The sequence below is a fragment of the Vanellus vanellus genome (assembly GCF_965231255.1).
Source record: "Vanellus vanellus genome assembly, chromosome: Z".
Taxonomy (NCBI): domain Eukaryota; kingdom Metazoa; phylum Chordata; class Aves; order Charadriiformes; family Charadriidae; genus Vanellus; species Vanellus vanellus.
The window spans coordinates 9,584,381-9,612,194 of record NC_138908.1 but is presented as its reverse complement, the minus strand read 5'-3'; the positions used below and the strand labels follow the sequence as shown (position 1 = coordinate 9,612,194).

The following is a 27,814-nucleotide window of genomic DNA, read 5'->3' as shown; positions in this document are numbered from 1 at the left end:
AAAGAAAATTCCCCAGGTACCTGTCTTGTTAGATGATAATATAATCTTCAGATAAGCCAGATCAGAAATAGCAGTGAATACACTTTTCTGTTTAAATGTGCTTTCTTGTGCTGAATTAATCACACAAAAAAAGAAAAAAATTAATTGAACAAGTTGAATAAAAATAAATTGGATTTTCTTCTATGAATGTCTGATGTTAAAATGTAATTTATTTCATATTGACACAATCTTAATAAAAAAGTTAAAAATATAATAAGATATGCAGAAATACCCCAACAACCTATGTATGAAAGCAGTCTAATAAATTTTTTTCTTTGTCTGATCTCTAAAAAATGCAATTTTTCTAGTGATTTAGTCAACAGTGAGAGGTTTGCAGACAAGAGGCCCAGGTGACCACTGAAGGGCAGGAGTCAGAGACCTGGGAATTTGGGCTTCTCTTTTAAGGGAGAATGGCCACGCTACCACTTCCCTGGGGAACACATAGAGGTGATTTGGTACTTGGCTGAATGCCCTGAGGAGGAGATAGCACACTTTTAGCTACGTGTTTTGTACGAGTGAGAACACGTAACTTACGTCCTTTGGAACACCTTGAGCTAAAAGCGTATGGTCTACGCTTCAGGCGTGCTGGATCTTTTGATTCCTCAGTAGTTTTATCTTTTTTCACTTGACAGTCTAGGGAACTTGACAAAAAAACCTGCTATTCCGGTAAGAGTAGTCTTTTTCTTATAAACAATGGCCTACACCTTCAGCTGCCACAAGCTGGCATAACTCCTCTGGTTTGATACCAGGACATAAAATCATGGAGATGTACTTCCATTTCCCATAGACCTACTTATTCATGAAACCTGCTTCTCTTCTGTTCTTAGCATGATATCTCAGTGGACCGTTTCTAGGCTGAAGTCCTATCTTTGGTACAAGTAGCTGCCACGCATGTCAGGAAGTGGTCAGGGCTATATTAGTGATTTGGGAGGTACTAAATTCCTGCTCTCTCTGCTTCTTTTGCTCTTGTTGGTCTCTGTGCTAGCATGTTAGCCATCGCACCTGTGTAAGGTGGTCCAGAATCACTGACAGATCTTGTAGATGGTGATACACATAACTGAGTGGAATCAGATAGACTCGTTGTGCAGTGTGCCAGATCACTTTTCTTTAATGCTACGTTACATGCCCTGTTTGTCTCCAGAAGCGCTCCCTGATGCATGCACTGCACGCCCAACTTAGCAGCACAGTCTTACTGATGTTTTTCTTGTGCTCTGATCTGAGCGCTGCTGGGCTTAGCATCCCTTGCTTTTGAAGCCTAATGCTTCCCTTCAGCTGCAGCCCATCTATGTCATGTGTGCGTGTCTACTGCACATTGTGAATGAGGGGAAATAATTGGCAACTTGAGCAAATCCTCATTTACGTGACCCGAGTTCATTGCTTACCTCCGTGACAGCAAAGCTTCGTTTCCCACATGGAACAACCTTGTACCATTTGTCGTGCAGAACATCCATGAAACCGTGGGACTTGTACTGGCTTATCAGTTCAGAGATGTTTGAGGTGAGTGGAGAGTTGGGGGGAAGACCGATACCATATCCTACAAGGGAAAACAGTACAATCATCTCTCTCTTGTTTGCTTTTCGGTAAAGTATGTTCATGTCAGCTATCAACTACCAGCGTGGCAGACCAAGTTGGCAATTCTGTTTCAGCAAGCCAGTTCAAACCTGGATGCTGCTTTACTGTGGACTGAGAATGCTGAGATGAGACGTTTTTGCTGTGCAAAACAAGGTAGCTTAATACAAACACGATGTGCAAATTCAAAATTATTAAGACCATGAAAGTAGTATGTAAAACTGGATGTTCAAAACCTTAAGATAGAGGTACAGATAGATGAATAAATCTGTCTTATCTCTATGAACACAGCCCTTTGCATGCCCTTGCCATGGGTTCCTCGTTTTTACCTTGCTTTAGCCCCAATGTCAAGTAAACCATTCCATGATCCCTTTACATTGTTACAGCAGTGAACGTGACTGTGGTGTCAGATGTGGCATTTTATTTTCTTCCTATGTATTTTCTGATGAGAAACTGCGTGCACATAAGTGTGTACGGGGGCAGTCTGTATTGTCACACAGCAGTGCAGAGCCCAGGGGCTATGCTTTCTGTTCGTGCAGTTCTGCTCTGGCAGCGACATGGACCTTCAGAGGGTAATAAATACAGGTTTTAGCCGCTCTGTCATCTTTCTTTTACCACTTTAAAGTGCTGGCAAAGGACTCAGTGTACATGAAAATGGATTCAGTAATTCTAAATGTGGTCTTTCAATTTGCAGAATCTGGGGCTTGACTTTGGAAAAAAAAATATGATTCGTGCCTGGAAGACATGCAGTTGTATGCAGAGATTCCTTTCTAGTCTACTGTGGATTTTTGTTTTTCAGTTCAGAATTTCAGACTGTGTCCTCTAAGAAAAGAAAAAGAAAAAAACCACATAAATGTACATAAGTGGTAAATTTCCCATCACAGTGGCTTGCTTTTCAATGATGCAGTGTGATGTGGTGACATGCATACCTACAATGCAATAACCTCCCTTGCTGCTGATTTTTGCACCTTGTGCCTGTATTTCCATCTGAATATATTTGCTAACGTTGAAGGAATGGTTTCAGAGAAAGCATAGCTAGGGTTCGTGAATACCATGTTTTCAGCACGTTTAAGTGTTTTGCAGTTGGGTGCTATGAATTCTAGTTATGTAAAAATGAATAGTTTGGGGTTTTGTTGTATTTTTTTCTGTATTGAAATTTGCTTTACTTGATTCTAAGTTGTGGAAGCTGGTGGTTTACTTGAGTAGAGCTGACCTTTCCGAAGTGGAAGACTCATCAGGTTACATGCGCATGGCGAAACACGCAGCTGCACACACACAAATCCTGCTACAGCCTGAACAGCTCTCCGTGCATCTGTCCTCCCCGATAACAACAGGAGAAGAAGAAAATGGATTGCTTTCAGGTCTCTGGTGTGAATTCAAATGGGAGATGCCGATGAGGTATAGCAAAAAGGAGCATTCTACGAAATGCCTAGTGCTGGTGGCTTGTAGCCGGAATGATTAAAATGCTCAGCTTCCACTGGCCTTCATTTAGCATATTGCCTTCCTCAATCAGGTCTGAACATTTCTGAAGGAGGATGTTTTAACGTGCGATGGAAGCGGACAGAGTGATTGCCCTTGGCGGAGACGAAAGAGGGAACTTCAATCATTTTCACTGGCCATCCATCACGAAAGTGATTCCTGAAGCCTAATAGCTGCTAATGTGCTCACCCGTGCTGGAGGCAGCTTCATCCAAGCCTTGCTTCCAGGCTGCCTTCCCATCCCTCCTTGCTAATACACCAGGACCGCAGGAGGCTACGTAGTACCAGGGTAGGCTCCCTTTAGCTTCAATTAGCTACAGATTCTGCGGGAATCTTAAGCTGACCTTTAAAATGGGAACAGTATTTATCTGCTTCAGATGAGAGCAAAACTGTAGAACAGCATTTTGAACGTATTTCACTGGGTTTTGAACATGCGTAATGAAAGTCAGCCTGCAAAAAGCAAGCCTTATTTCAGGATCTACTTTTATTTCATTGAGAGCCGTGAAATGGACTGTGCCTCCAACTTGTTTAGAGACAGACCACCTGAGCACTTTGAATAATTCCTACACAGAGCATTGCAACAGATGGTACATGTGATCTGAAAGTTCAGAAACCACAAAAAGGGGGAAACCTTGGTTCTGCATAATCACTGAGAATTTTATGTGATCTTCAAGGGGTCCGGTTTCACCTGCATATTTCATTGAGAACACCAAATCACAATAAAGCACACGCAACACATGAGAAATAGAGCAATATGTTATAAAACCAATTATTACCTTCAATGGCAAAGGGTTTTCCCACAGTTAGAAGCTTGCAGTCAGCATCTATTGATACTTCATAGTCTAAGAGCGCTTTATCCATGATGAAGGCATCGAGTTTCTCTGGATCATGCCTGTGTTCAACATCAAAGTCAGAAACAATCACTTCATAGTCTAGGACTCAGTGATGCTCACTAAATATTTATCTAGGCAGTTCTGTGGGAGATTACTGAATGAAAACAGACACCAGGGACTGCTATTTTAAATGCAAACCTGATTTACATTTTGAAGAAGGTAATTGTGCGTGAAGCACAAACTTTGTGCATCTAGAGCAGGACAGTGGGTGTCGAACTTATTTTGCTCCCATGAAATAATACTAATCTGAAAGATGGAAAATACTACAACGTGTTAGACTTCAACTCGATTGAAAGGTAGCACAAAGCTTTATTGGAAAAGATCAAAAAATGCTAAAATACTAGTGCTCTCTTGGTTTCTTTGTGATGTTAAAGTTATGGTCATTAGAGCAAAAATGCAGGAGGAGAACTCATAGAAAGGTGTTTCTCCTCCCTTCTCCCTGAATATGAGGGAAATTAATTTCCTTCACTCAGATCAGCTTTTCTCTCTGTTCAGTCTTCATGAACACAGAGGACTGAATTTTACTAACGTAATCACTTATGAATAGCACACTTGTATAAAACGATGATACAAAAGAACCGTTGCAGTGCCTGCTCTCATCTGATCCAGGGACTGCACCCTCCACTCTTGTCACCTTAAAGGTCCGGGTGTTCTACTAATGTGAATTTACATTACTTCATCGATTTCAACGGATTGATTCCAGTTTAACCCAAAGGAACTGCCTTCTATCTTAATTATCATTAGGACTGACCTGGGAAAAATACATAAACAAGAAACAACTTCTGGTGAAAAATTCTCAGGCCCTCGATGTGTAAAATGAATGAACTATTTCAGGCTTATTATTTATCACCTCCCCTGTTTTCTGGCAGAGTGAATAAATTGTGCGACCCAGATTGTTAGGCATAAATGTCTGTGAAACACAGGGATGCCGTTATTCCCTAAAGCAAGAAGTCTTGGTGTTTATTACTTTTTACCAGTCTCATGCTTCTTTTATTCAATTTAATGATAAATGCTTTAAGGTTTCTCTCTGAGAACCTTCTCTCCTCCCAGCATCCTGAAGATGCTGAGGAACTTCATTTGCAGCTTTTGCTTGGACTGTGATGTTTTTTTTTCTGGATATTTCTCACTACCTGATGAAGGGCTCCCAAGCACAGAAACCTGACAGGATTTATATGTTGCCCATGCTTGATGGCACCCTAGCAGTTAGTGTGAAACACTGCTTCCCCTGGAAACACTCCAGCTGGTGCTACACTAGCTTGCTCTCCAAGCGTCACTCCCTCCAGGTGATTACGTGCTTCCTTCTCTATCCATCTGCCACACTGCCTTCAACGACTGTTTTGTGGGATGACACTGGAAGTGGGAAACCCATCACCATCTCACTGCCGTGCATTCTGGTCGAGTTGATCTGCTGTTGCATGCAGAGGCTCACTTTAGATACGCTACTCCATCCGGGGTTGCAGGGACATTGTACCGTCGCATGTACTCATGCATCTCGGGGAAGCTTTGCCTCACATAGTCTTCTGCGCTGCTTTCTCGCACGGTTCCAAACCGAAACCCTTGGGATGGGTGGTGGAGCTGAGGAGATGAAATTACAGATTAGAACAGTCGTTTGCCTCCTTCACATCTGGTATATTGGACTTATGTGTGAACAGTTTGTCAGAAATTCTCAGCATTCATAGACGTTTTCCTGCAGTCAGCTTTCCATATCACAGAAAAAGTCTGAAAACACCTACCAGGTGACTGATTAGTCTGTTTGTGTACTTTCAGGATTTTCTTCAAATGTGAAAAATATTTCCCTCAAGACATCCTGAACCCCCAAATCTAGGTGTCTAGTTGCATTATTTGTCTTTAAACCAGTCAATGTTTCAGGCACTGTCATGAGAATCCTCTAGGCTTCCCAGGATCCACCTTCTGGGGCTCTGGATAGCCAGCAAAAGACCCACAGTCTGAATTTGTTTTGGCAGAATGTCTTTTATTGACTCCTTAAGGATGACATTTAGTCTTCTGCAGAAGGGTAGCACCACCATTTCATTTCTAGAAGCCTAGACACCATATCATAGACCGCTGCTGCCTTTGCTGACATACTCCAGAGAGAAATGAAGGACTGAAGCGTTGTGGACACCAAAGAGTCTGCCCTGGCAGCAGGAAGGAGGAAGACTACCTCTCAGCATAGCCCAAGCTCTAAGCTTGATTACCAGTCTATACGCATACAGACAATTTTTGCAGTTCTGTGTCCTTTCCTTTTCACAACTGGCTACACCTTCTGTATTAGAGCCCTGAGTAGTTTGGATGTTCACAAGTTTCACAGACCTGTGTTTCCAAAGAACCCTATTTGTCTTTGCAGCATTTTGCGACTTGTGGAAAAACTCTCAAATTGCAGTGGAGGGGTGTCAGGTGGTGTCCTCTACCATGCTTGAGCACTTCCTTGAGGTGGCAGAGTGCAGTCAAGACCATACTAACTGGAAAGCCCTCAACAATGTACCAGCCTCTAAAAGGTAAAACTTTCAGAGCAGAGGAAGCCAAACAAAGCTAAGGCTGAAGTAGTCATGCTCTATTTGCTTCCCAGGAAGCTCATGGTGTTCACAGCAGCTCGCAAAGATGATCTCACCATGGTCATACTCTGCTTTGCAAAGACCAAGTGAAGAGGTGTTCTGCTGGTCCATTAGGCTCTCTGCATTACCATCTATGTAAAACAGAGTGTAGGGCAACACAAAGCCATACAAAAGACCTTTCTCACTCTTCAATGACCCCATGGATAAAAGAGTATTCCTAGCTTTTTTTAAGAATAACAGAGGTAGGCTATAAATGCACAGTTACTGAGTTCAGTCTGAAAAGGAATAGAAAAAGGTCTTTTGGATGGTATTTTGATGTCCTGGAAGCTACGAATATACTGTATTTCTGGTAATTTTAATCTGGAAAGTGGGCAGGTGCTTTCCACATTGTGGTCTGCTGATCTGCTCTCTGTGCTGCAACCCAGGAATGAGACCTGTGCATAAACGCAAGACTGTGGACATGGAGGGAGTCTTGGCATGTTTTGTGAGGCGTTCTGGTCTGGATGATCATGGGACAAGCAATGCAGGGTGTGCCTCCATCCGGAGCTGGCCATAGTGCATGCTGTGCCAGAAGGACTGTGGGCGCAGAGGGAAATGTTCTTGCCTGGAAGTGTGGAAGCAGCATTCAAGTGCCAGAAGACATAAATAACAGAGAGTGGTGCTGTGACAATACATCACGGAGACTTCCAGCACAATGGTGTCAACCCAAATCTAGGTCTAGTCTTGAGACACTGAAGATGACTTGCACAAAAATGAGCCTGGAGTGGGCTCCATGCACTCTATGTCCCAAGAAGCTAGTTGCCACAGTCAGTACTATTTTTTGGTTTTTTTTTTTTTCCCCTGCAGTTTCAGTGAATAGACCAAAAAAACCCACTGAGTCTCAACACAGGACCATACTGCCACCTTCCAAATCAACTTACATGTTTGTTGTGAAGTTTATGGCCCACCTAGTGATGCCAACTACAATGCAACACCTGATCTGCAGATAAAGACTGCTGATACCTGACTACTCTGGGAGGTATCCCTCACTCAAACTGTCACCAATCTCTACATCTAGCTAAATATTTAAGCCTCTATGAGAAAAGCTAGTACAAAAGAGAGAGTTAACTGCACCTCCATGCAATTTTCTGTCCCAAATGCTTTATTGAGGACTGTCCGTGCTTTTCTTTGTGTTAGGCACATTATCAAATTTCACCACAAATGATGACAACGTTGGAATATGTATTAGATCAAAAGTCCATCTGGCTTAACATCCTGTCTCTAGCAACACCATATGTCTGGTGGGTAGTCTTGGAAAGTCCATGTAGGGAAGTTATGTTGTGATCCTTTGCATCCTATGCTCTTCCTGGTTCTGGTAATCTATGTTTTTTTCTTAAGCATAATTACGTGTCTGCAACTTTGTATTTGATGACTCTTGACTCCTTTTACGAAGGATAAATCTTAGTGTTTTAATTCTCTATGTCTTTTGGGACTTCTATTTTCTTCTCACTGCTGCTTATCCACATGAGGAAAAGGTTTGCTTGCAGCTATGTGAATAGTGGATTAACAAAGCAAAATGCTGCCAGAAGCAGATAATGGACTACCCACACCACCTTCACTGCTAATCTGCTAAGGCTGCTGAGGGTTACTTGCTTCAATAGAATATAAAAACTTCAGGATGGAAACAAGACTCATCAGTTGTCACTGCTGCTGTCTTACTTTCTGTAGTCCTCTCCTGGGAAGACTCTGTGAAAAGATGGAAACCAGAAATATCTGTGTCCCAACAGGATAGGTAAATGTCACAGTCTTCCCGTGAGTCTTGCCTTATTATTTGTCTTTTTTTTTTTTTTTTAATTCTTCTCTTGCTCATGATCTGGGTTTTCTTTTTGTGTGCTTTTTTTATATTTTAAGAGTCCTATATTGAAAGAGTCTTTCTGTTTTCTTTAAACCAATAACAGAATCCTAATGCATAAGGCTTCAGGGAAATCATGAACTCTGAAAAATAAGGATTTAAAGAATCACAATTTGAAGAATCAAGAATGGATTGCATTTTTTTTTTTTAACTGGTGATTTGGGAGTTACTTGCTTTTTTTATCAGTAACAGCAAACATAACAGCCATCCTATAGAGCAGAAATAGCTGTCCAAATTATAGGCATTTCTAGTATGTGGAGAACTACACTTCTGTGTATACTTTACTGTGTTTCTTCATTCAAAGCTCAGTCAGTGTGAAAGGTGAAGAACCATCACAAAGCAGGTAATGGGCACTAGGAACTGTTGGCACTTTTTGTGTCTGTAAAGTACCTGGAGATTTGCTGGTGATTTGAGTATGAATAAAAAGAAATGAATGCAATAGCTGCAGATCCATCTCCAGACATGAGCTTTCTTGGCACTCAGCTTAGATAACCTTACAAGGTCCCTCCAAAATCAGACATCTATGGCTGTAAGAAATTGAAAGAACAAGGTTTGGTTTGACCGAGAGAGAGGCCTGCAGGGGGAAATGAAGTCCCAGCTTGACAATTCATTGAATAAGATGTAAAGGCAGTTATGGGTACAGATGATATATCCCTCTTCATTTGTCTCTTTAACTGCCAGACCTCCCTTTTGAAGACCAGGGAGCAAAGGAAATCACTCCTTTTTTTAAAAGGGTCATTGCTCCTGACCATAACTGCTCCTCAGCCGGCAGGCTAACTGTGCTCCCGAGCAGCCTTTGCCATGCAGCGCATGGGGGCTAAGCATCGCTGCCCTGTGTGGGACTCGTTAGTGTTTCGGGAGTAGCCAACCCTTCGAATGTTAGCCAGCGAGGCCACCACAGCACCACAGTGAACTGCAAACTGCGCCATCCAAGGTGCCGAGTGGGAGAAGATGGGGAGCGCCAACGGCCTGTGTATACAGTCTAACGCTGTGTATATACCGATGGAGTAGTTAAAAGCTGATGTTTTTCAGGGGTTAAAAAGCTATTTAGTGTTGCTGGTTAGTGGCTTTCCCCAAAAGGGGGAAGGCTCTAGCAGCTAACAATATCATTTTTGCAGCTCAAATACTAGAGATCTGGGATTTCATATTAGTAAGCCGAATTTTATACCTGAAGCACTGGTGTATACCATGTATGGCCATACTACTTAGGTGCATCCCAGATTTTTAGAACCATCTCCTCAGTCTACCGTGAGAAAGCTGTTGCACATGAAGTTGTGAGACACACGGTGACCTCCCATTTGGATCTGGTTTAGGAGGTGGGGCAAACTCAAGAGATGGTCATAATAGCCCTCGCAGCAGAGGGATGTAGTGCCAGAGGTGGCTGAGCACTTGTCATCTTGAATCGGTGCTCTGAATTCACAGGTTCAGGACTGCAGAATGCCAAGACCAGAGGATCTTGCTGCATAGGTCAGGGACGGATAGCTCAGGAAGATGATCCACCTTCTGTGACGACAGAGCTCTTGGTAGGGGGGACTAAGAAACACTACTGGGAAGTGCAGGATGAAGGTGCAGGAGAAAGGCTAAGGAACTTTGGAAGTGAGTATGCTTTCTGGAATTGGGGTACCAATGCTGTCCCTGTGATGTCTAAGGACAATATCTACTGTGGGACGCGTGGGCTGTGCTGCTATTTCCAAGAACTCTCACTGTTTACAAAAATGTACTATGGGTAAGAAAACAAACAGGGGGTAATGTTTTCTTACACCGTGTAAGAAAACAAGGGGTAACGTGAATGCCTCCAAGTGCTGAGGAGGTGAAATGGTTGTTGGGTCCCGTGAGACAGGGAGGTTATGTAGTGTTTAGGAAACTCAAGAGCTCTACAGAACATCCAGCTTCTCTGACAGTGCCAGGAAAAGCTTTGGGACTTCTCAGAGCCTTGCGTACCTTGTATAGCATTGTGCTACTAGACAAATGATGTTTGTACTGCTCACTGCCAAAAGCAAATACTGCAGCTACCAGTTCCCTTGGCTTGACACCTTGCTTCTAGATCTTCTTGGTTTCTGTCTTCTGTTGTTAAAACATCTGCTGAGTGGGAAGTGGAGAATTTGTTTTATTTGGGAAGATGTTGAGAAGAATTGGCTATCTGCATACATCTATGGCTTGGGGTGCCAATTATGCATGAAAATACCGATGTGATAAAACCACAGGAGCAGAAACAGGAAAATATATCCTAAATGTCAGGGATTTTGCATTACTTGGCACATTCCAGTTTATGTAATATGGTGCCATTGCCTTCAGTGCCATCAGCTAGGCTGAGAACACCTAGATTCAGACTTGAAAAGACTCAGGCACAGAAATATCCTATGGAAGTTGGGATTTAAAACTGAAAATGCACGAAATGCTGCCAGCAGTTGACCCTGACATACTCTGAAGCTGGACTGTTGGGTTTTGAGGTCTTTCTAGCAGGTTCTGGCTTCTGTATGACCTTGCACTGCTGCAAAGTTAGAAGATTTGGCTCAAAGACGTTTCCTCCGTCGGTGCCTTGGTTGTTATGTCATTTTGAGGTTTGCATCACGCTTGGTTATCATGTACTTTTGCAGTGTGTAAGAAACCCAGGTGTTCAGAATATAAATACAGTGAAAAGATGGTCTCAGCTCCAAAAAAGCAGGCAATGCCATATTATAGCCTTCCGATCACATGGAGTTTGAGCTTGCTGTGAAGCTGTGGAGCTGTGAAGAGACAAGGAACATCTAAACAGAGCAACTGTTGGGAAGTGAAATTATGGCTATTTTCTATAAGCAATGAAGTGACTGAAATCTAGGAAACACTTTTCCCGGTACTTGATCAATGGGGTGCACTAACTGCCTCCCTCAATCTGATTCAGAACTGTTCTGTGCAAGTTGATAGTGGGCTGTAAGAAAAATGCTTCAGGAACTCAATTTCTAATCAGCATCTCAAATTATTAAAATGATTTCATTGTTCATTCAGTTAGCCTCTCCTTTCCCATATTCAACTCCACGAATCATTCCTCATGGAGGAAAGCGCAACCCAGTATAGAGTGGAGTGCAGTGCCATTGACTGCATCCTGCAGCGACAGATGCAGAGTTTACCTGGATTCAGCTTTTGCCACCGCCTGCAATACTGCTTTTTAATTTTAATAGGTTCTAGAAAGGGGGAACATGCCTGAAAACACTTGCCTAACTTTTCGAACAACTTATGAGGAAAAATTGTTATTAAAAGGCTTCAGTAGCTCTGCCCCATGATAGCGCTCGTTAGCTGGTATTACACCAAGTGTAGTGTTTAAAGGACACCTTGTGTATCAGCAGAATTGCTGTTAGTGTCAGCACGATCTCTGCCAGGGAACTGCTTCAGGCTCCTGAAAAACGGTTCAGTTTCTGTTGCTGATAACTGGAGATGGGTAGCATTAAGTGGTCTGCTCTGCTGTGAAGAGCTGACACGCTTTTGGAGACCTGTTGTTTTGCAATGAGCGTTCTGTCTTTGGCATATGAAGCAATAGCATTTTATCTTGCCTTATGTAACCAATACATTTAAGTGGTTATCTAGCTGCTAACAGATTTCTCATGACCTACTGATAAAAAAAAATGCAATTGCTAGTGCTAAGCAAATTTTCAGGGGAAAAGTAACAAACCAATCAAAATTAAACCAAAAAAAAAGTAGAACTCTGTTCATGGGCTTTTCCCTACTTATCTGCAAGAGTTTTCAAAAACTAACTAGTGAATATTTATGTGGTGTGGAGGGAGATGAAAGAAAATAAAATTATTCACAGTGAAGCGCATGAATTTCAAATTTTAGCAGATGAAAATTCACAGCTGAACTTCTGGAGGTGCAGGTTTTGTTCAGAAACTGTCCCATGTGTTCAGGCTTGGGAAGCGGAGATGTTCCCAGGGCCTCCAGGAGATGGTGCATGCAGAATATATCTGAAAGCTCCCTTTCCGTTCCCTGTTGCAAAAAGGGTCAGCGGAGCTGATTCTTGGCTTGCCAGGATAACGTCAGATTTTGTTAAAATCCTGTCACTTTGAATCCAACCCGGCTAGGTCATTAGTTGGCATAAATCTTTACAGCTGCATTGAAGTCAATAAGCAGTTTCAATCTAGAAACAAACGCACAGACCAGTACTGACAATTTATTCTCCTCTATTGCAACAAGAGCATACATGAAAAGAAAAAAGACTTACATTTCTGTTTAAAAATGTAAAGCTTCTTTATTGACACTCCCCGTGTGAGCGCTAATAATTATAAGATCTACTCTACTCTGCAGAAGCTGTACAGCTCAGCGGTGAGACTGGGGACTCTAGTCTGCGGTAGGCACGTTAATTTCTGATTGAGTTGCTGGGCAGTGTTTTAGTGCAAAAAGCTCCATAAGAACAGAACTCTGGTGAATATGAACTTAAAGGTGTGTTGATCCCTGCTTCTTAACAGCACTTAAGAGTTTTCTGGACAGAGATATCTTTGCGGTAGGATTTATTCTGGGAGAGCTGAGAACTGTAACATAGTAAGTGTAAATTATTGTAGGAAAAATGGATACACTGGGAGGAAAAAAAAAGGATGTAATTCCCAACAGGCAATAGATCACTGTTTCCAGTCGTACTTCAGCAGCACAAAGCAGCCATAAAAATGCTCCAGACTGAGCCACTTCATCGACCATGTTCTTCTGCTTCCCACCCGTAAAATACGGCTAATGCTGCTCTAATGCAGGGGAAGTCCTTTTCAAACTAGAAGCAAGGGAAGGAGAGCTGTTTGCCTCAAGCTGCCAAAGAGACGTGGGAGATTTCTGGTGAAATAATCCCCCTTGTCCTTCTATCTTGGGTCTCAGGTCTGCAGATGAAAAGCTATCATAGTACTCTACAATCAGCTCGGGGCTGGAGGGAGAAACTCGCTGTGACAGTAGCTCAAAGCGTATGTAGCTTTCTCACCTTCAAAACAATCACCTTTCAAATCCTTTTTCTTACCAATTTCTCCTACTTCAGCTGTTGCGGGCTGGTGAGGGCCTCCTGACCCCAGCCGTAGGGCAACTGTCCCCCAGGCACCAGGGCTGAACACAGTCCTCTCTGGTGACACTGTCTAACCTCCTAAGGCGAGGGTAGCGCTTTCTGGTTTCCAGGAACGGAACAAACAATGGCCTCCTGTTGCAAATGGGTCACCAGTGACTAGGATAAAAAGGTTTCCAATTGCATACCATGGAACTGTCTGTCTACCAGCGCAGCCCTGATTTCTTAAATATGTTATCTGCTATTGGCTTTTAGTTCAAATGCATCAAATGAAGGTAAAGCAGGAGGAGTCTTTTTTTTACTGACAGATCCAACATTGGAACAAAATGTTTTTGTTTTTTTTTCTTCTTGGAATCCATTTGGAACCGTGAGGCATGTGTTAAGCACGAAGTGTAACAGAAAAACAGCAGGCTCATTTGGATGCCTTGACCTCTTGCACAGTGAAATATGGACAACAGTATTTTACCTTACCTGGTGTTCAGTCAAATCTTATTGTACTCAAAGAAAAATACCTCTTTTCTAGTGGGCTTGACCCCTTGGCATCCCTGAAATCCAGGAGATCTGTGCTGGAGCTGACTGAGGACTTCTGTCCCTAGGAAGGTGAGCCATGCTAATATCCAGGTGTCTGTTTATAGGTCACAATGGCTGTGGCTTTTGTGAACAGTAATAAATATCCTCAATGCTGCTAAGTCAGCTGTACGATGATCTTCCACCTGCCAGGCGATAAGATCAGCCTTATACATCTTCTCTATTTTCTGCTCCTCTTTGCCAGTGACTTCAGGAACATCTTCTCCTCATATTTCTCTGCTTGCATTATTTATTGCAAGGGTCTGAGCCCATCTATTTCTGGTGGTGGGCTCGCATTCCTTTTTTTTTAAACAACGTGACATATAGGTATATTGCATCTTGAGAGTGAGAAACGGACATGAAGACAGCTGGGAAAATGCTAGAACGTATTAATTCCTTCTGGTGCTGAAAGAACAATCTTTATGACCTGAACCACATGGAATGAAGACAGCAGGACTTCCTCCCTGCTGCCCCTCCCCCTACATTCTTTGGATCAAACCATTAATACAGTGAGGTAAAGTGTGGCCAAGACCGTAGGTGACAGTACAAGGCATTCTATGTAGGTGAAAACCAGGAGCAGTAGGGGTTAATATGCAAAGACACCAAAAAGATAATTGTTGGCAAGAAGGCATAAAAAAGCACGCCTTGATGGGAAAGGAAACTTGACTTGGAGAACACTGCAGTGCATTGTCTGATAAACTGGGTATCAGAATGATAAAAATCTGTAGTAGACAGACTCTAAGCCTCCAAAGCCATAACTTTACAAGAAAGCTTTAATGACCTGATGGTGAAGCCAAACAAGTCAGGTGTTCACCACCATAAATTGCATGGGAAAGCTAAAGAAGCCAAGATTTCACCTCCATAAATTGCAGGTGTCTTTCATTTCTGCATGAGATGGCTCTGCAATGCTTGCTCTTTATTCTGATTGGAGTTTGATACTTAATTTCTCCTTTGTCTGAGATTTTTTCTCTTTGGTCTCTGTGACGCTTAAAGTCCTCTTGAGTTCAAATCCTTCACTGACTCATTAATTCTCAGAAAAGCACCATGTATTAATTAGCAGGCTGTGATGCTGTCAGTCACGACCCTCCTGTGTCCAATGACTTCCTGCACAGAAAGGTATGCTCTATAGAGCCAACTTCTTTTAATTGCAAAAAGAAAAGAATCCTGCAGTCCTATACAGATACTAAACCCCATGGGAGCAATAAGAGTTCTGTTAACTCCACTGAGTTGCTTGTTTTTTTTTTTTTTTTCTGTACAATTTAATGCATTTAATGTGCATTTAAATACATGCTATTTCATTATATATTTACTACACAGCAGTCCAAGCGGCGCTCCTTATAATGATTCATCTTAGGTTGCTGCAGTGAAAGACCAGGGCAGCCATTAACAGCAGTGTAATTCTTACAAGGCTTCCTTTTTTCAGGAAGAAAATTTATCAATAAACGCACAACAGTTATGGCCTCACTCTAAAGCTTGCTGAACTTGAGGGAAAATATCTTTAAATGCAGGGATATTTGAATCATGCCTCTAATGATAAAAAAAGGCCTATAAAGTGGCTGGACCTTTCCTTTGCGATGGTTTGGTATTGCTAAAGCTCATCTGCAGTTACTTGCCAGTTGTTATTTCTGGACTGTTTTAATACATGTAACAGGGAATTTTCAACAGACATAATAATCGCCATAAGCCCTCTAAATTAACTGAGATTTTCATAAATCAGAGATAAAAGCTTGCACCCTCACATTTTATATTTTAAATCTAGAAACAAAAATCTGGGTTATTGTACATATTGAATTCCTGAGTAACAAAATCCCAGCGGTATCTTGCCTGGATCACTCAAAGTGCTTAGTTTTGTAATAAAAAGATGGACAACTCGTAAGAGCAGGTGTTCAGACAGTGGATTGGAAGAGAAGCAGATATTTCTGAGGACTAATCATGAAGCACACCAAGGCTGTTGAAAGGACTTGCTGGATGGGGCTTGTCAGAGTGGTTGTAGGTGTCTGTAATGTATTTCTTGGGGCATCTGTGGTGTTTGTGAGACATCAGTGCTGGCCATGCTAGAACACCATCATGCATGATGGAGAGAACTAGGTGCTTTCTGGGAATGGTTTGGGTGATCTCGTCCTGAAGTAAGTGTCTTCAACAGCAGCCCGATGCGCTTACTTCTCCCAAGTAACTGTAAAAGCATATTAGACTGAGTAAATCATATATAATGTCTCCACTGCAGCCATGTAAAGTTAGGTGAGATAACACAATGAAATTTATGACAGTGGGATTCACAGTTGTAGCCCTTTTTGTTAAATGAATCTCAACAGGTTCAGCATTTTCTGTCAAGATACAATGTGGAAAGGCACCTTGCCATTGTCAAAGGGTGTGTTGAAGGTAGAGTGATCCAGAGAAGGAAAAATATTACCACAGTAAGTTAACAGGCATATCTACTCAAATGTATCCTAAAGATGGCAAAGAAAATCTGACAGCTGTCACAGAAGTGACAATGGTCGGATAGCACCTGAAAAAGCTGATTATATTGCTGAAAGAATTACGCTTTTAGCAGAAAGAATGGCCAGGCATTGGACCACTTTATGGAAAATCTGTCCAGCTCCTGCTGTTGTATGGTTTCTCATTGGCACATTTGAAATGCTTCTTCTGTCCTCTGGGCTTCCACAATTATTTTGCCTCAGATAATCTGAACTACTCAACACGCTCTGGACTTTATGGTACATCTCCAACATGTGCTCTTGCATTAGAAGCCTGAGAGCAAAGTCCCTGCTTCAAGTCCCCTCGCCACTGAAAAAAACACACTCCCTGGGGAGATCCTGTAACACAAGACCCTATTTTTGGATTTGATAATGAAGAGACTTACTGGATCCGGGCCTTAGTTGCAGGCTCACTGGACAAAGGCACTGGTACTGCTGTGTACTTGCAGATAATTTCTTCTTTTCCCTGTCTGTGGCACTGAGACCTAGATTACTTACATGCAGACAGTACTTTATGGAAACCATACTGGAAACTGAAACATAAAAAATCTGGATTTGTCATAAGACCGGCTAAAAGAAACAACAGCCATAAAGATACATGCTTCTGAAGCAGAACGGCAGCAAATTCTCTGTTTTGTACCCAGAGCCCCTTACTTAAGAATGTGCCCCTTTGCTGCTCAGCCTTCTCCTGCGAGACTGCCTACTCAGCTTGCTGCTGTAGGTCTGTAACGCAATTACCCCCTATCAATCAGGATGGAGAGGACAGTGGACAGCTGTCCCAGACAGACCTGTCCCCATCTGTGTAGCTACGTACTCCTCTAGCACCAGCTCTGTTTTAAGGAGTTGCCTATTGCATCCTAGTCCTGCCACTGTGACAACAGGCATTGGCGCCAGCGAAGGACAGAACAACTGGGTTGTGGCTTTTCCAACTCTAGCTGAGTACAATGCCATCACCAAGGGGCTCAGGAGCTCTACAACGAACAAGCAGGTTTGGGAGATGTCAGGGATGAGGCCAGCTCACTCCAGGCCATTACAGGTAAGTAGGACAAATTATTAGACCAGCTCAAAGGCAGGCTGCTGGTTTGCGTCCCTGTAGGCTGAATAACTGACCTTGTAGAGAAGTCCACTCCTACAACAGCGTACCTGGGCTAGCAAGCGCTCTGACAAAGAAGAATGTTGTGATCTTTTGTGCATCCAAAATCTGACACCAGAAGAAAAACTGAAATAAGCCATTGGGATTCAGATGAGAGAAGAGATAAAAGCAGTATAAAATGATCCAAATACAATGTTTTTCCTCTGTCTCCTCTATCTGCAAACAAGCTTTTAAACTTCTTTGCCAGGTACCGTAGAGAGCTTCCTAAAAGGGAATCAGAGCACTGCTGCAATGTTCATCCCGGTAAATGGCACGTTCATCCTGTAGCTGTCCTCTTGTGTTCAAACAGCAGACTGAACACATTCAAATTAATTTCTTCCCCAAAAGCTGTGTTTGCCAGTTTCCACTGGCAAGAGATGATGGTCTAAAATATGTAAGATTAGAAAGTGAGGGAGAAGGGGCAGCTGTGGCCCAAAACTGCCCCTTCTCTTAGAAGAGGAAGATTTTAAGGGGTTAGGACATTGCTTTAATTTTTCTGCAATCTACTGGCTGTGCTGTAGCTCCTAGCATAAAAAAGTGACCTAGTAAAGGGAGTAGCCAGCTTTGACAGATACTCCAGAAGTTTTGCTTTAGTGACCCACCCTTGTGAAGATTCTTACATGAAAACACACACTAAGTTTCAAAAATTCAAGACACATTCCAAGAACTTAATTCTCCTGCCTCCCATTGCTTTGCCTTCTGCTCTAGTTCGTCTTGCTTCACTGGCTGCTTCTCCTTTTAGCAACGTGATGGTATTTCTATATTCCCTTACTTCTACTTCAATGTTGTTAGTGCATTTAAAGGTCCAACTGAGATATCTCTAATTTTGTATTCCACTTTACCTTGTGATTAGTGGTTGTGCTGCAACTCATTTTCTTTTGTTTTCTGATGAAAATGTACTTTTGAGACTTCAGCAACACGGGAGGACCATTTTTCCTTTGCTGAGCTGCAATGAGCAACTGCTAAAACACTGTACTTCTTAGTCAGTTAAACATCACTGTTGTAACATGAATTTTTCTAGAAAGTCAGATGCTATTTATTCAAGCTACACCTAACCTTGTCTTTTTTTTTTTTTAACCACAAGACAGATCATAGATATTCCTGGCAATACTGACTTTACATACCAGGTTTCTAATCTTGAAAAAAACCTTTTATTTTTTCCCAACTTGCTTTCCTTCCTGACTCTTTGCAATCTCAGATGGGATTTGCTGTTTGTGGCTGCCAGCCTGAAGAAATTATATGTCTTATATTGCCTCAAGAAGGTTGCTCCTCTGTCTTAGGCTTTGTTTTTTAAATACATTTCAAAAGTGCAGTACCAGGGCATATGTATCCTGAGAGCAGCATGAGAATGTTTAAAAGTACATTAAAATTAAAAAATTATTTCTGCACCCTGCTGCCTTCTTTTTGAAATGAGTCTCTGCCACTGAAAAGAAAGAGGTAAGTACATTTTCTATCATAACTACTCTTACAGACTAAGATTTTGGAGGCAAACGCATGAATGAAATACATGAAACTTCTTTGTAGTTCACGTAATGGCAGGCAATCCTCTTCCACAATATCTATCTTGTCTTAATTCCCACGTTGGAAACGGGTAAGGACTCAGAAGCTTAGATCTAGCCCATGAAGCAGAGAAGTGCCTGTCTAGGAAAGGCCAGTAATGCCACTGAATTAATGGGATCACTGAGGTTAGTAACCATGAGTCATCGGTGTTTCTGCTCAGGACAAAGACCCGTGTTTGCAGCACTTGATATGCTTCAATACTCTGTGCTCCATTTTGTAACTCAACAGCCAAGCTGTACAGTGAAGCTTTAGAATAATTTCATTGTCTTGCAATTGCAGAAATTTCCCAATACGTGTTTTAGGAACTCCATGTGTGGCCACAATAACGATGCAGAAAAATAGGATGTAATCTGATGCAATTTGATTTGATGGATTAGGTGATGCCCATGCAAAGAGTAGAGGACTAACCTCAGTTTCGAGCCAATATTATGGCTCACACAACAATCAATGACTGTAACAGAGAGCTGTAACAGAGTTCCCTGGAGCTGGGGAAATTCAGCAAAAAACTCTCATTTGTTTATTCAGAATGCTCTGAATAAAACAAATGCATGATTCCTGGACTTTTGCAGCTTAAATTTATTAAGTTATCGATGCAGTATTTATGTTATTTTTTCTGTGAGGAGAAGAGCAGATTATTAGCAGCAATTTGCTTTAAGCCATAAATCAATTTTGGAGTGACTCAGGCCAACTGTAAAAAGTGGTGTTCTTTGTTTAAAATATTTTTGGCAGAAACAATTTAGGTAACGTTGGAGGAAGTGAGTGAGAAGTCGTGCTCACAAAGTCAAAACTGTATGGTCATTAGTCTGAATGCAAGGTTGTACTAACATAACAGATGGAGCTTGTCCTTTGCTGTCTGGAGGGACATATGTAACCTTTATTTACTCAATTTACGAAAGAAAAACAAATGTTCGGTTCTTGAGTTCTTAAAATGACTTTTCCCAGTGTCACAATGTTGTGTCAATTCAGTTACCTGAGACAAATTAATGGTGGATGGTTTCAAAGCTATGCACCAGCAGTTAGGTCATGAGTATAAAACTGTGGACACTACAGTCACACCTTGACTGGAAAAAGTGCCAAACAAACAAGGGAAATTTGCTGTTGCCACCCTGTCCCCTAGGGTGACTGTCAGATGAAGAGGATGCCTGCTCTTGTGTCACCTGCAGCCATGTATTCTCTCTACAGTCCATTCTGCACGCATGTTTGCATGATCATTATTACTTAGTGGCGAATAAAATCAGAGTAGTCTTATAAAATGACTGGGCTTAAATTCCAACTGAAGATCCCTTCATCCCTCCTTGGGAGTGGGTGGAGGCAGTCCCGCTTCTACATTTTCCCTTGCCTTACCAAAAAGTACTAGGAAGTCTGAGCTATTTGCAGATGGGTTGCCTACAACATAATTCATCTCCTCCCATGACAGTTCCCCAGCAGAAACAACACTGCAAATCAAATGTTTCACTACTTGTAAAGTGAATTCCACTGTTTTGGTGCAGAAGGTAGGATTTTTTAAAAAATACCAGCTCTGCTCTATTTGATTTAGCATTCCTGGGGAATTTTGCCAGTAATGCCTTTGTAAGCACCGTTACGGCCTGTGAATTCCTTGCAAAACCCTACCCAGAACATCAGGTTTTGTTTTCATACTGTGTGGTTGTTTGAGCAGGTCTCAGGAAGACCCACATCACCCAATTGATCAAAACAGCTACAGCCAAAGGGACGTAAACGTAATCCTTAATCTGCATGTAAAAGCCACTTTTCTTCTCTGCAGTGGGCAAAACCAAAATCCTCAACCTTCCTCCTCACCCTCAATCTTTGAAATCCACCCCTGGACTTCTGTGGATGTTTAAAGATCCTCTCTCACTGAACTTTCCTACTGAAGTGCCGTCAGATGGTAACTAACTGTAGTGATGGTAACTAATTGTAGCTGTTTTCCACACAGATTGGTTTCTGATTTTATTAGGAACCATAAATTACGCAGCAGTGAATTCTGACTGGGAAGACGAAAAGGCTGAGTTAGTAACAACAGACATGCTTTACCTTTGGGTCGTGTATTCCAGAAAGCTCTTCATAGATCTTCTCTCCTACCATGACAGCAGCTAGGTTGGCTGTGTATGTGGACAAACAAAACAGACAGAAAATAGCCCAGAGATTCATTAAAAACCTTCCAGTCCAGCACTTGGGGGGTTTGATGGCAGCTGTTCTTCCAAACAAGATCGCATAGCAGACGTTCAGGGCAGAGGAGAAAGAGAAGACTTTGTTCCTATTCCTTCCCTTGGGGGTCATCCCAAAAGGACTTTTCCACTCATATAAGGTGAGGAATATAGCGGTGATGTGAAGAGCAACAAATATCCCCAGCCACATAGTCCAGTGAAGTGGCCACATAAAGGCTCCAATAGGAGCTGCTGTGTCTTTGGTCCTCACCAGGATGCCCAGGCTGGTGGAAAAGAAAGGGCTGGTGAAATCAATCACTTGGCTGCGGGCAGTGTTAATGCTAAATGACGTCACTGCCATGTGAGCTGTGCCAGCAAGAAGGTCTCCCACCAGCCCTGTCCAGTGGCCATTCTTCCAGGCTCCATATTTTCCATCACCAACAATGTACAAGTCAAAATCAAAATTCATATCCTCAGCTAGCTTCTCCAGCAGGTCAATGCAGTAGCCATAGCAGCACTTCTTCAGCTCAATGGGAACAGTGTCATTCCCTCCTTGAAGGGTTTCAAACAGGTTATCCAGCACAGCTGAATCATTGGTCAAAGGATCCAGGCACAGCTGCCCCGCTGGGCAAAGACCTTCATCATCTACATCTCTTGTAAAGACAAACGGATGCTCAATGAGAGTTACGACTCTGAGGTGCAGCCGGGTGGGGTGTTGCATGTGATTTTTATGTCTCTGGGCCTGTTCTGGCCATATCCCATAGTCCATGATTATCTTTCCTTCTTGCCAGCTCCCCAAACGAGTCCACATTGGGTTCCCAACAGGATCGTGCTGCAGATTCCAGATGAAGAAGTTGTTTTCGGAGCTGATGATGGAGGAGCCTTTCACCTTAATGTGGCCGCTGAGACCATCAAAAGTCGTGTTGGCTAAAAACCTGTTGGAGGGAGAAAGCAGAGTAATCAGAAGCAGACAACTGAAGTCATCAAGCTAAAGCATATGCAGACACCATGAATTTATGTTTAAGAGAATAGACTGGGGTTGTTATTGAAGACCTGGATCATTAATAGCTTTCCTATCGCACGATGAACAAGCCACTTAATTTACAACTAAAGTACTTGGGGATGCTCTCCTACATATCTAATATAAATGAAAACTCTTCAGGAAAGATATTCTTTTCACTTAAGAGAAAAAATGAGTGAGACAACACCATTTTTTTTCCAGTTACCTTTGCCTCATAAATTAATGAAACATAGGTTAGTTGTAAGCTGAACTCACCAGGTCTGTAGTCAGTTTCCTATATATAAAAATATGTATGAAAATAGAAGAGTGGAAATTGTGTATGAAATGTCCTTCCAAGAAAAATCCCACAATCTCAGTAAGATTTAGCTTACATAAGAGAGGCTACTGAAGTGCTGTCAACAGCTGTCACGCACTCTGAAGTGAACCAATCTGGATTCAGAAATGCAAATCTGGCATTCGTAAATCACTGTTAGCAACTTCAGAATGAAGAAAGAGACTCAGTGCAAGATGGGTGCCCTAGGACAGTCAGTTTGAATTCTCACAAAAAAAAAAAAAGTTTCTTAAAATACCTGCAAAAGTAATGTTCTTAAAAGTGCAACTTTGATGTTGTAGAAGGTCTCACAAAGTGTGCCGGTTTTGCACTGCACATTTTGCATTGAGATTTCTGGGCTTTTGCTATTCCAGATATTCACAATAAAGTTAAATATTTCCTTTGTATTGGGTGGCCATGTTTGCTAGCAGTCGTCTCCCCTGTATGTTGAACTCAGCTTCTGGTAAGTCGTTTTCAAAGTGACATGGATAAAGGAGCAGAGAACTGAGCAAGAAATAAGTGCTATAATGAGAAAATCCTTTTTAGTGTGAACACCATAACTGGCTGAACTGCACTCTGCTAAAAAGAAAGCTGCTATACATTTTGCAGGGGCTGTAGAGGGACACTAGTAAGACTGTGTAAGTCTTAGTATGGTGATTCAATTAAAACCAACTTCGTTAAATTGCTGCTACTATGGTATAAGATAACTCAGACATTTTTCAGTAAGAGGCATTCAGAAGGCAGACTATTTAGCTGTCAGAGTAGAATGTAACACCTCGCATTTGTTCTGGGAATTGGATGAAAGCAAGTATTGAAAGAAGTATAAAGGCTATAGCTGTCATTCCAGCCTCAATAAGCAAGACGTGAACTTTAAGTAGTGTTAATTGTTTATCAATAGTTAGAGCAGATAAAAAATAAGCTTAAATTGATTTGAAAAGGCTAAATTCACAGCATGCATGCATGCATACTTCTGCCCGGTCTCTACCCTTTGTTTTGATTACTTTTGATGATTTTTGATGGAGTTTCAGCAGTTAAAACTCTGGGCTGAGTATGTCTCAAGATAGCATCAGTTTTTGTCCTCAGCAAAAGGTAAATTTTCAAAACTAAATGATACAGTTTTGAGCGTGGTTGTGTGTGTGACAGCCCTTTCTGAGATGGCTTCAAAATTCTTCTTATGCAGCCTATTCTGAGTAGGTTGAGTTTGGAGAAAGGCAGTGCAGCCAGTACTGTCCAAAGCAATGGATGTGTACATGTGTTAACTCGGGCCTGAAAACTATGCCTAAAAACCCACATAGGTGTTTATAAATGGGACAGATGCATAAATGTGGTCCTCATTTTTAAAAATCTTTACTACTTAGTCCAGTGTTAGCTAAACGATACCATAACTTTATTAATCTGTGGTGTCTGCCACTGTTTAACTAGTCCTTTCCTCCTACCCCGTGTTTCGTATTTGACTGTGTACTTGCATGTTTGTGTACGTAAACACTATCAAGACAAAGTTTATAGGGGAAGGCAATCTTTAGCACTAAAGAAAGGTTTATGTGCCCATAAACTCACGTGTTTTTTATCTCTCCTCCTCAGTCTTTGTAAAAAATTGTGCAACTTCTTCCTTACAGGCCTTGCTGGGCCTATATGCTGAAGCCATCACTGTGGCAGCAACAGTAAAACCACTGCCTGTGTAGATGGATTTGTACGTAAAATTTTGAAATAATTGTTTTAAGTGTGGACAATAGCGTTAACAGTTCACAAGATGCCAAAACTGAGGGAGACAAGTCCTCAGATGGAGTAAACTAGCAAAGTTCTGACGAATTTGGCCCCACGTTGCTACTACAGCACGACTCGGATATCAGAATGCTGCAGACCAGGTGCTTTGGGCGTAGATGAAGCTATGGAATAACGCATTAGATTTATCTTCTGCAGGTAGAATGAGAACAGTGGAATTTATGCACTGTGTTCTCTGACTTTCACTGTAGAAATAAGTGTGCCCATGAGGGTGAATTGAGCCCTCTGTACCTGTCCTGTGGCTGAATTGTGTTAGAAGCGGTTACCTGAGAGATTTAGTAGCATTTAAATGTATGACTTTGCTACCTTATAGAGTTACTGGCTTACTTTTGCAGCTGATTTGCATGTTCTGTATTTTTGGTAGTGACAGGACATTAATCAAAATAAATGAGGGGAACCATGTGGGAGATACATTTTAAAACCACTTTTGTTTTATACGCGAGTGGCTATGGCTGCTATCATTTGCATATGCTGTACGCAGCACTGGTGAAACTCATGCCAGGGACTCCACGTAAAAACTCCCTTACTCAATAACTTTAGGAAATAGATAAGAGGATCTGACTACATTATTTAAGCCAGCAATCTCTACTGTGAATCTCTGGGAATTACAAGTGCTGTGCATTGCATAGACACATTGGCAATATCTGAGCAGTACCTTTTCAGCAGGGCTACTGACGGATTTGTATGGAAAGACGATGTGTACAAATTTCAGAAGGTGAAGGGCCAGGTCCTCAAGTCTGCCAGCTAAATGAATTTCCTTGATGTTATGCCAATATGTGTGAGCTGATGATCACACCGATGAGCTGTGATAGCTGTATCAAACCTTTCATAGAATCACAGAATGGTTTAGGTTGGAAGAGACCTTAAAGATCACCTAGTTCCAACCCCCCTGCCGTGGGCAGGGATACCTCCTACTAGACCAGGTTCCTCAAAGCCCCATCCAGCCTGGCCTTGAACACCTCCAGGGATGGGGCATCCACAGCTTCTCTGGGCAACCTGTGCCAGTGTCTCTCTGCCCCCACAGACAGTAAAGAATTTCTTCCCAATATCTCATCTAAATCTCCCCTCTTTCAGTTTAAAACCGTTGCCCCTCGTCCTATCGCTACAATCCCTGATCAAGAGTCCTTCCCCAGCTCTCCTGTAGCCCCCTTTAGGTACTGGAAAGCCTCTATAAGGACTCCCCAGAGCCTTCTCTTCTCCAGGCTGAACAGCCCCAACTCTCTCAGCCTGTCCTCATAGGAGAGGTGCTCCAGCCCTCTGGTCATCTTTGTGGCCCTCCTCTGGACTCACTCCAAAAGGTCCATGTCTTTCCTATGTTGGGGGCTCCAGAGCTGGACTCTATACTCCAAGTGGGGTCTCACGAGAGTGGACCAGAGGGGCAGAATCCCGTCCCTCGCCCTGCTGGCCACACTTCTTCTCATGCAGCCCAGGATACAGTTGGCCTTCTGGGCTGCGAGCTCACATTGCCAGCTCATGTTGAGCTTCTCATCCACCAACAGCCCCTGGTCCTTCTCCTTACTAGCATCACTTCAGTTTGCCCAGTGAGTCCAAAGTGTGTTATTTGCACATTATTTGTTTTTCATGTGCTTTGTTGTAAGAAGTGCTCAATAGAGCTTTAGCAGCACTACTATACTCCAGCAGCAACATCTCTGTACCACCTTTAAGAATGATTTAATTAAATGATTTCATTTTCTTTCAAGCTTGATGGCTTGGTTATTCCACATCTTTCTTGGAAAGTTTACTGGAGGCAAGAACTAGAACATATAGCATGCTGCTGAAATTACCTAAGAAGGAGAGTCAAAGCTGTAAGACTAGTTAAAGCCGTAAGACTAATTAAAGCTATAAGACAAGATGAAGCTTTGAATTTTTAATGCCTTGTTCTGTCAACAAGGATGGTCCCATGAGCAGGCAGGAATGGATCAGGGGATCGATCTCATTGTAAGGGGGATGAAGGATGGAGACTTACAACAGTGTAATCTTCAGGGGTTTGTACATCTGTACCCGTACAGATAAAAGCATGCTTTTGCCATGGACCGGATCTCTTCACAATCATTATTCTGCTCCTGGGTGGCGTGTAAATGTCTGCACAGCCAATGCCTGAGCGCAGTGCTGGCAATGAAAGCCCAGGGGTCGGCTGTGGCAGCTTGTGGCACTGCTGTTTAACGACACACCGCAGTTACGGCAGGCAAAGCTCTGTGCCACGGTGCTCTCTCCGTCCCCACCCGCCGCAGCTCCAAGGCTACGTATCAAGACAGATGGGTTCATTCAGACAGAAAAACGCCCACATTAGCAAACACTCAATGAAGCACCACATACAAGTTTCCTCTTTGGAGGCGCACCGCTTGCCTAAAAGCACTCGTGCAGCGCACAAGGTTGGTCACAGTTAAGCCACTTATCGGTGCTCCACAGCTGAGAAATTACTGGTACCACTCAGAGTTAATAGTGATGCTGCTAACTCAAACACATCACTACTGGCCATCAGGTATCTGTCTCGCTTACACGCTATAAAAACAGCTGCAGCGATTCTGGACAAGGGTTTATCTAACCTGTTATTTTGTCTTTAACAGGTCCACAAGCAGATGCCTGGGGAAAAACAGGGTAAGCATATGATCCTTTTTTCTTTTCCACAATATTTTTACTGAGATGACGGAACAAGAAATTTCACAGATGTGAAACTGCATATTGTCTCCCAAAAAATAACAAAAGCCACAGCAGTCACTGCTCATGAAAGAGCTAGTAGTTTTCTGTAGCAAGCAATGACGAAGGAGTATTTTGCAGGATACATTAAAGAGCTTTAATTTTGCTTTCCTATTTTTTTGCCCCTCCCTTAACCCTCAAAAAGTCTGTACGTAAAACTACTGTCCTCAAATATTTGTTACTTTAAGAAGCCTCTTGCTGAGTTTTACTATTAAGGACTTAGGTATGATCTAGTTAAAATACCCAGAATAATGAGACAAAATTAACATCACAGATCAGTGGGGATATTGCAAGCCAGTGCAGTATTTATTACCAAGCCTTTTTTCATTCTTTCGAAACAGGTTTTATTAACCCCTAAGTTATGGATAAGTGCTGACTAAGCAACTATTAGGGTCTCAAATGGTTGTGTTTCGAACAGTGCTGTTACATTACTGTGAAGACACACCTCAGGTATCATTGCAAAAAAGGTTGCAAACATACAAAAAGCTTCAAGAACTTTTATCCTAACTCCATCCAACAAAACCTGTAGGCTGAAAACCAGGCGTAATGGGGGAAAAACATGCAATAGTCACTGGATGTAAACCAACTGATGAATTCGTATACACAGCACAGAACTTTTTGTTTGTTTTCAAAAGGAACAGTGCAATTTTTCTTCTCATATGTTAAAAAACATAATATTTCCAGACATGAAACCCCAAGC

The 27,814-nt window shown here is 42.2% G+C and overlaps 1 protein-coding gene across 1 annotated transcript in view; it reads right to left on the bottom strand.

The window, feature by feature from the left end:
• The window catches only part of GRIN3A (glutamate ionotropic receptor NMDA type subunit 3A), a gene marked incomplete at its 5' end in the record, with an annotated part of 76,681 nt that overhangs the window by 17,035 nt on the left and 31,832 nt on the right, over positions 1 to 27,814 (bottom strand). The window contains 4 exon segments of the mRNA XM_082498041.1: positions 1,422 to 1,573; positions 3,863 to 3,978; positions 5,409 to 5,554; positions 21,192 to 22,239. Coding sequence (XP_082354167.1) covers positions 1,422 to 1,573; positions 3,863 to 3,978; positions 5,409 to 5,554; positions 21,192 to 22,239 — 1,462 coding nt within the window.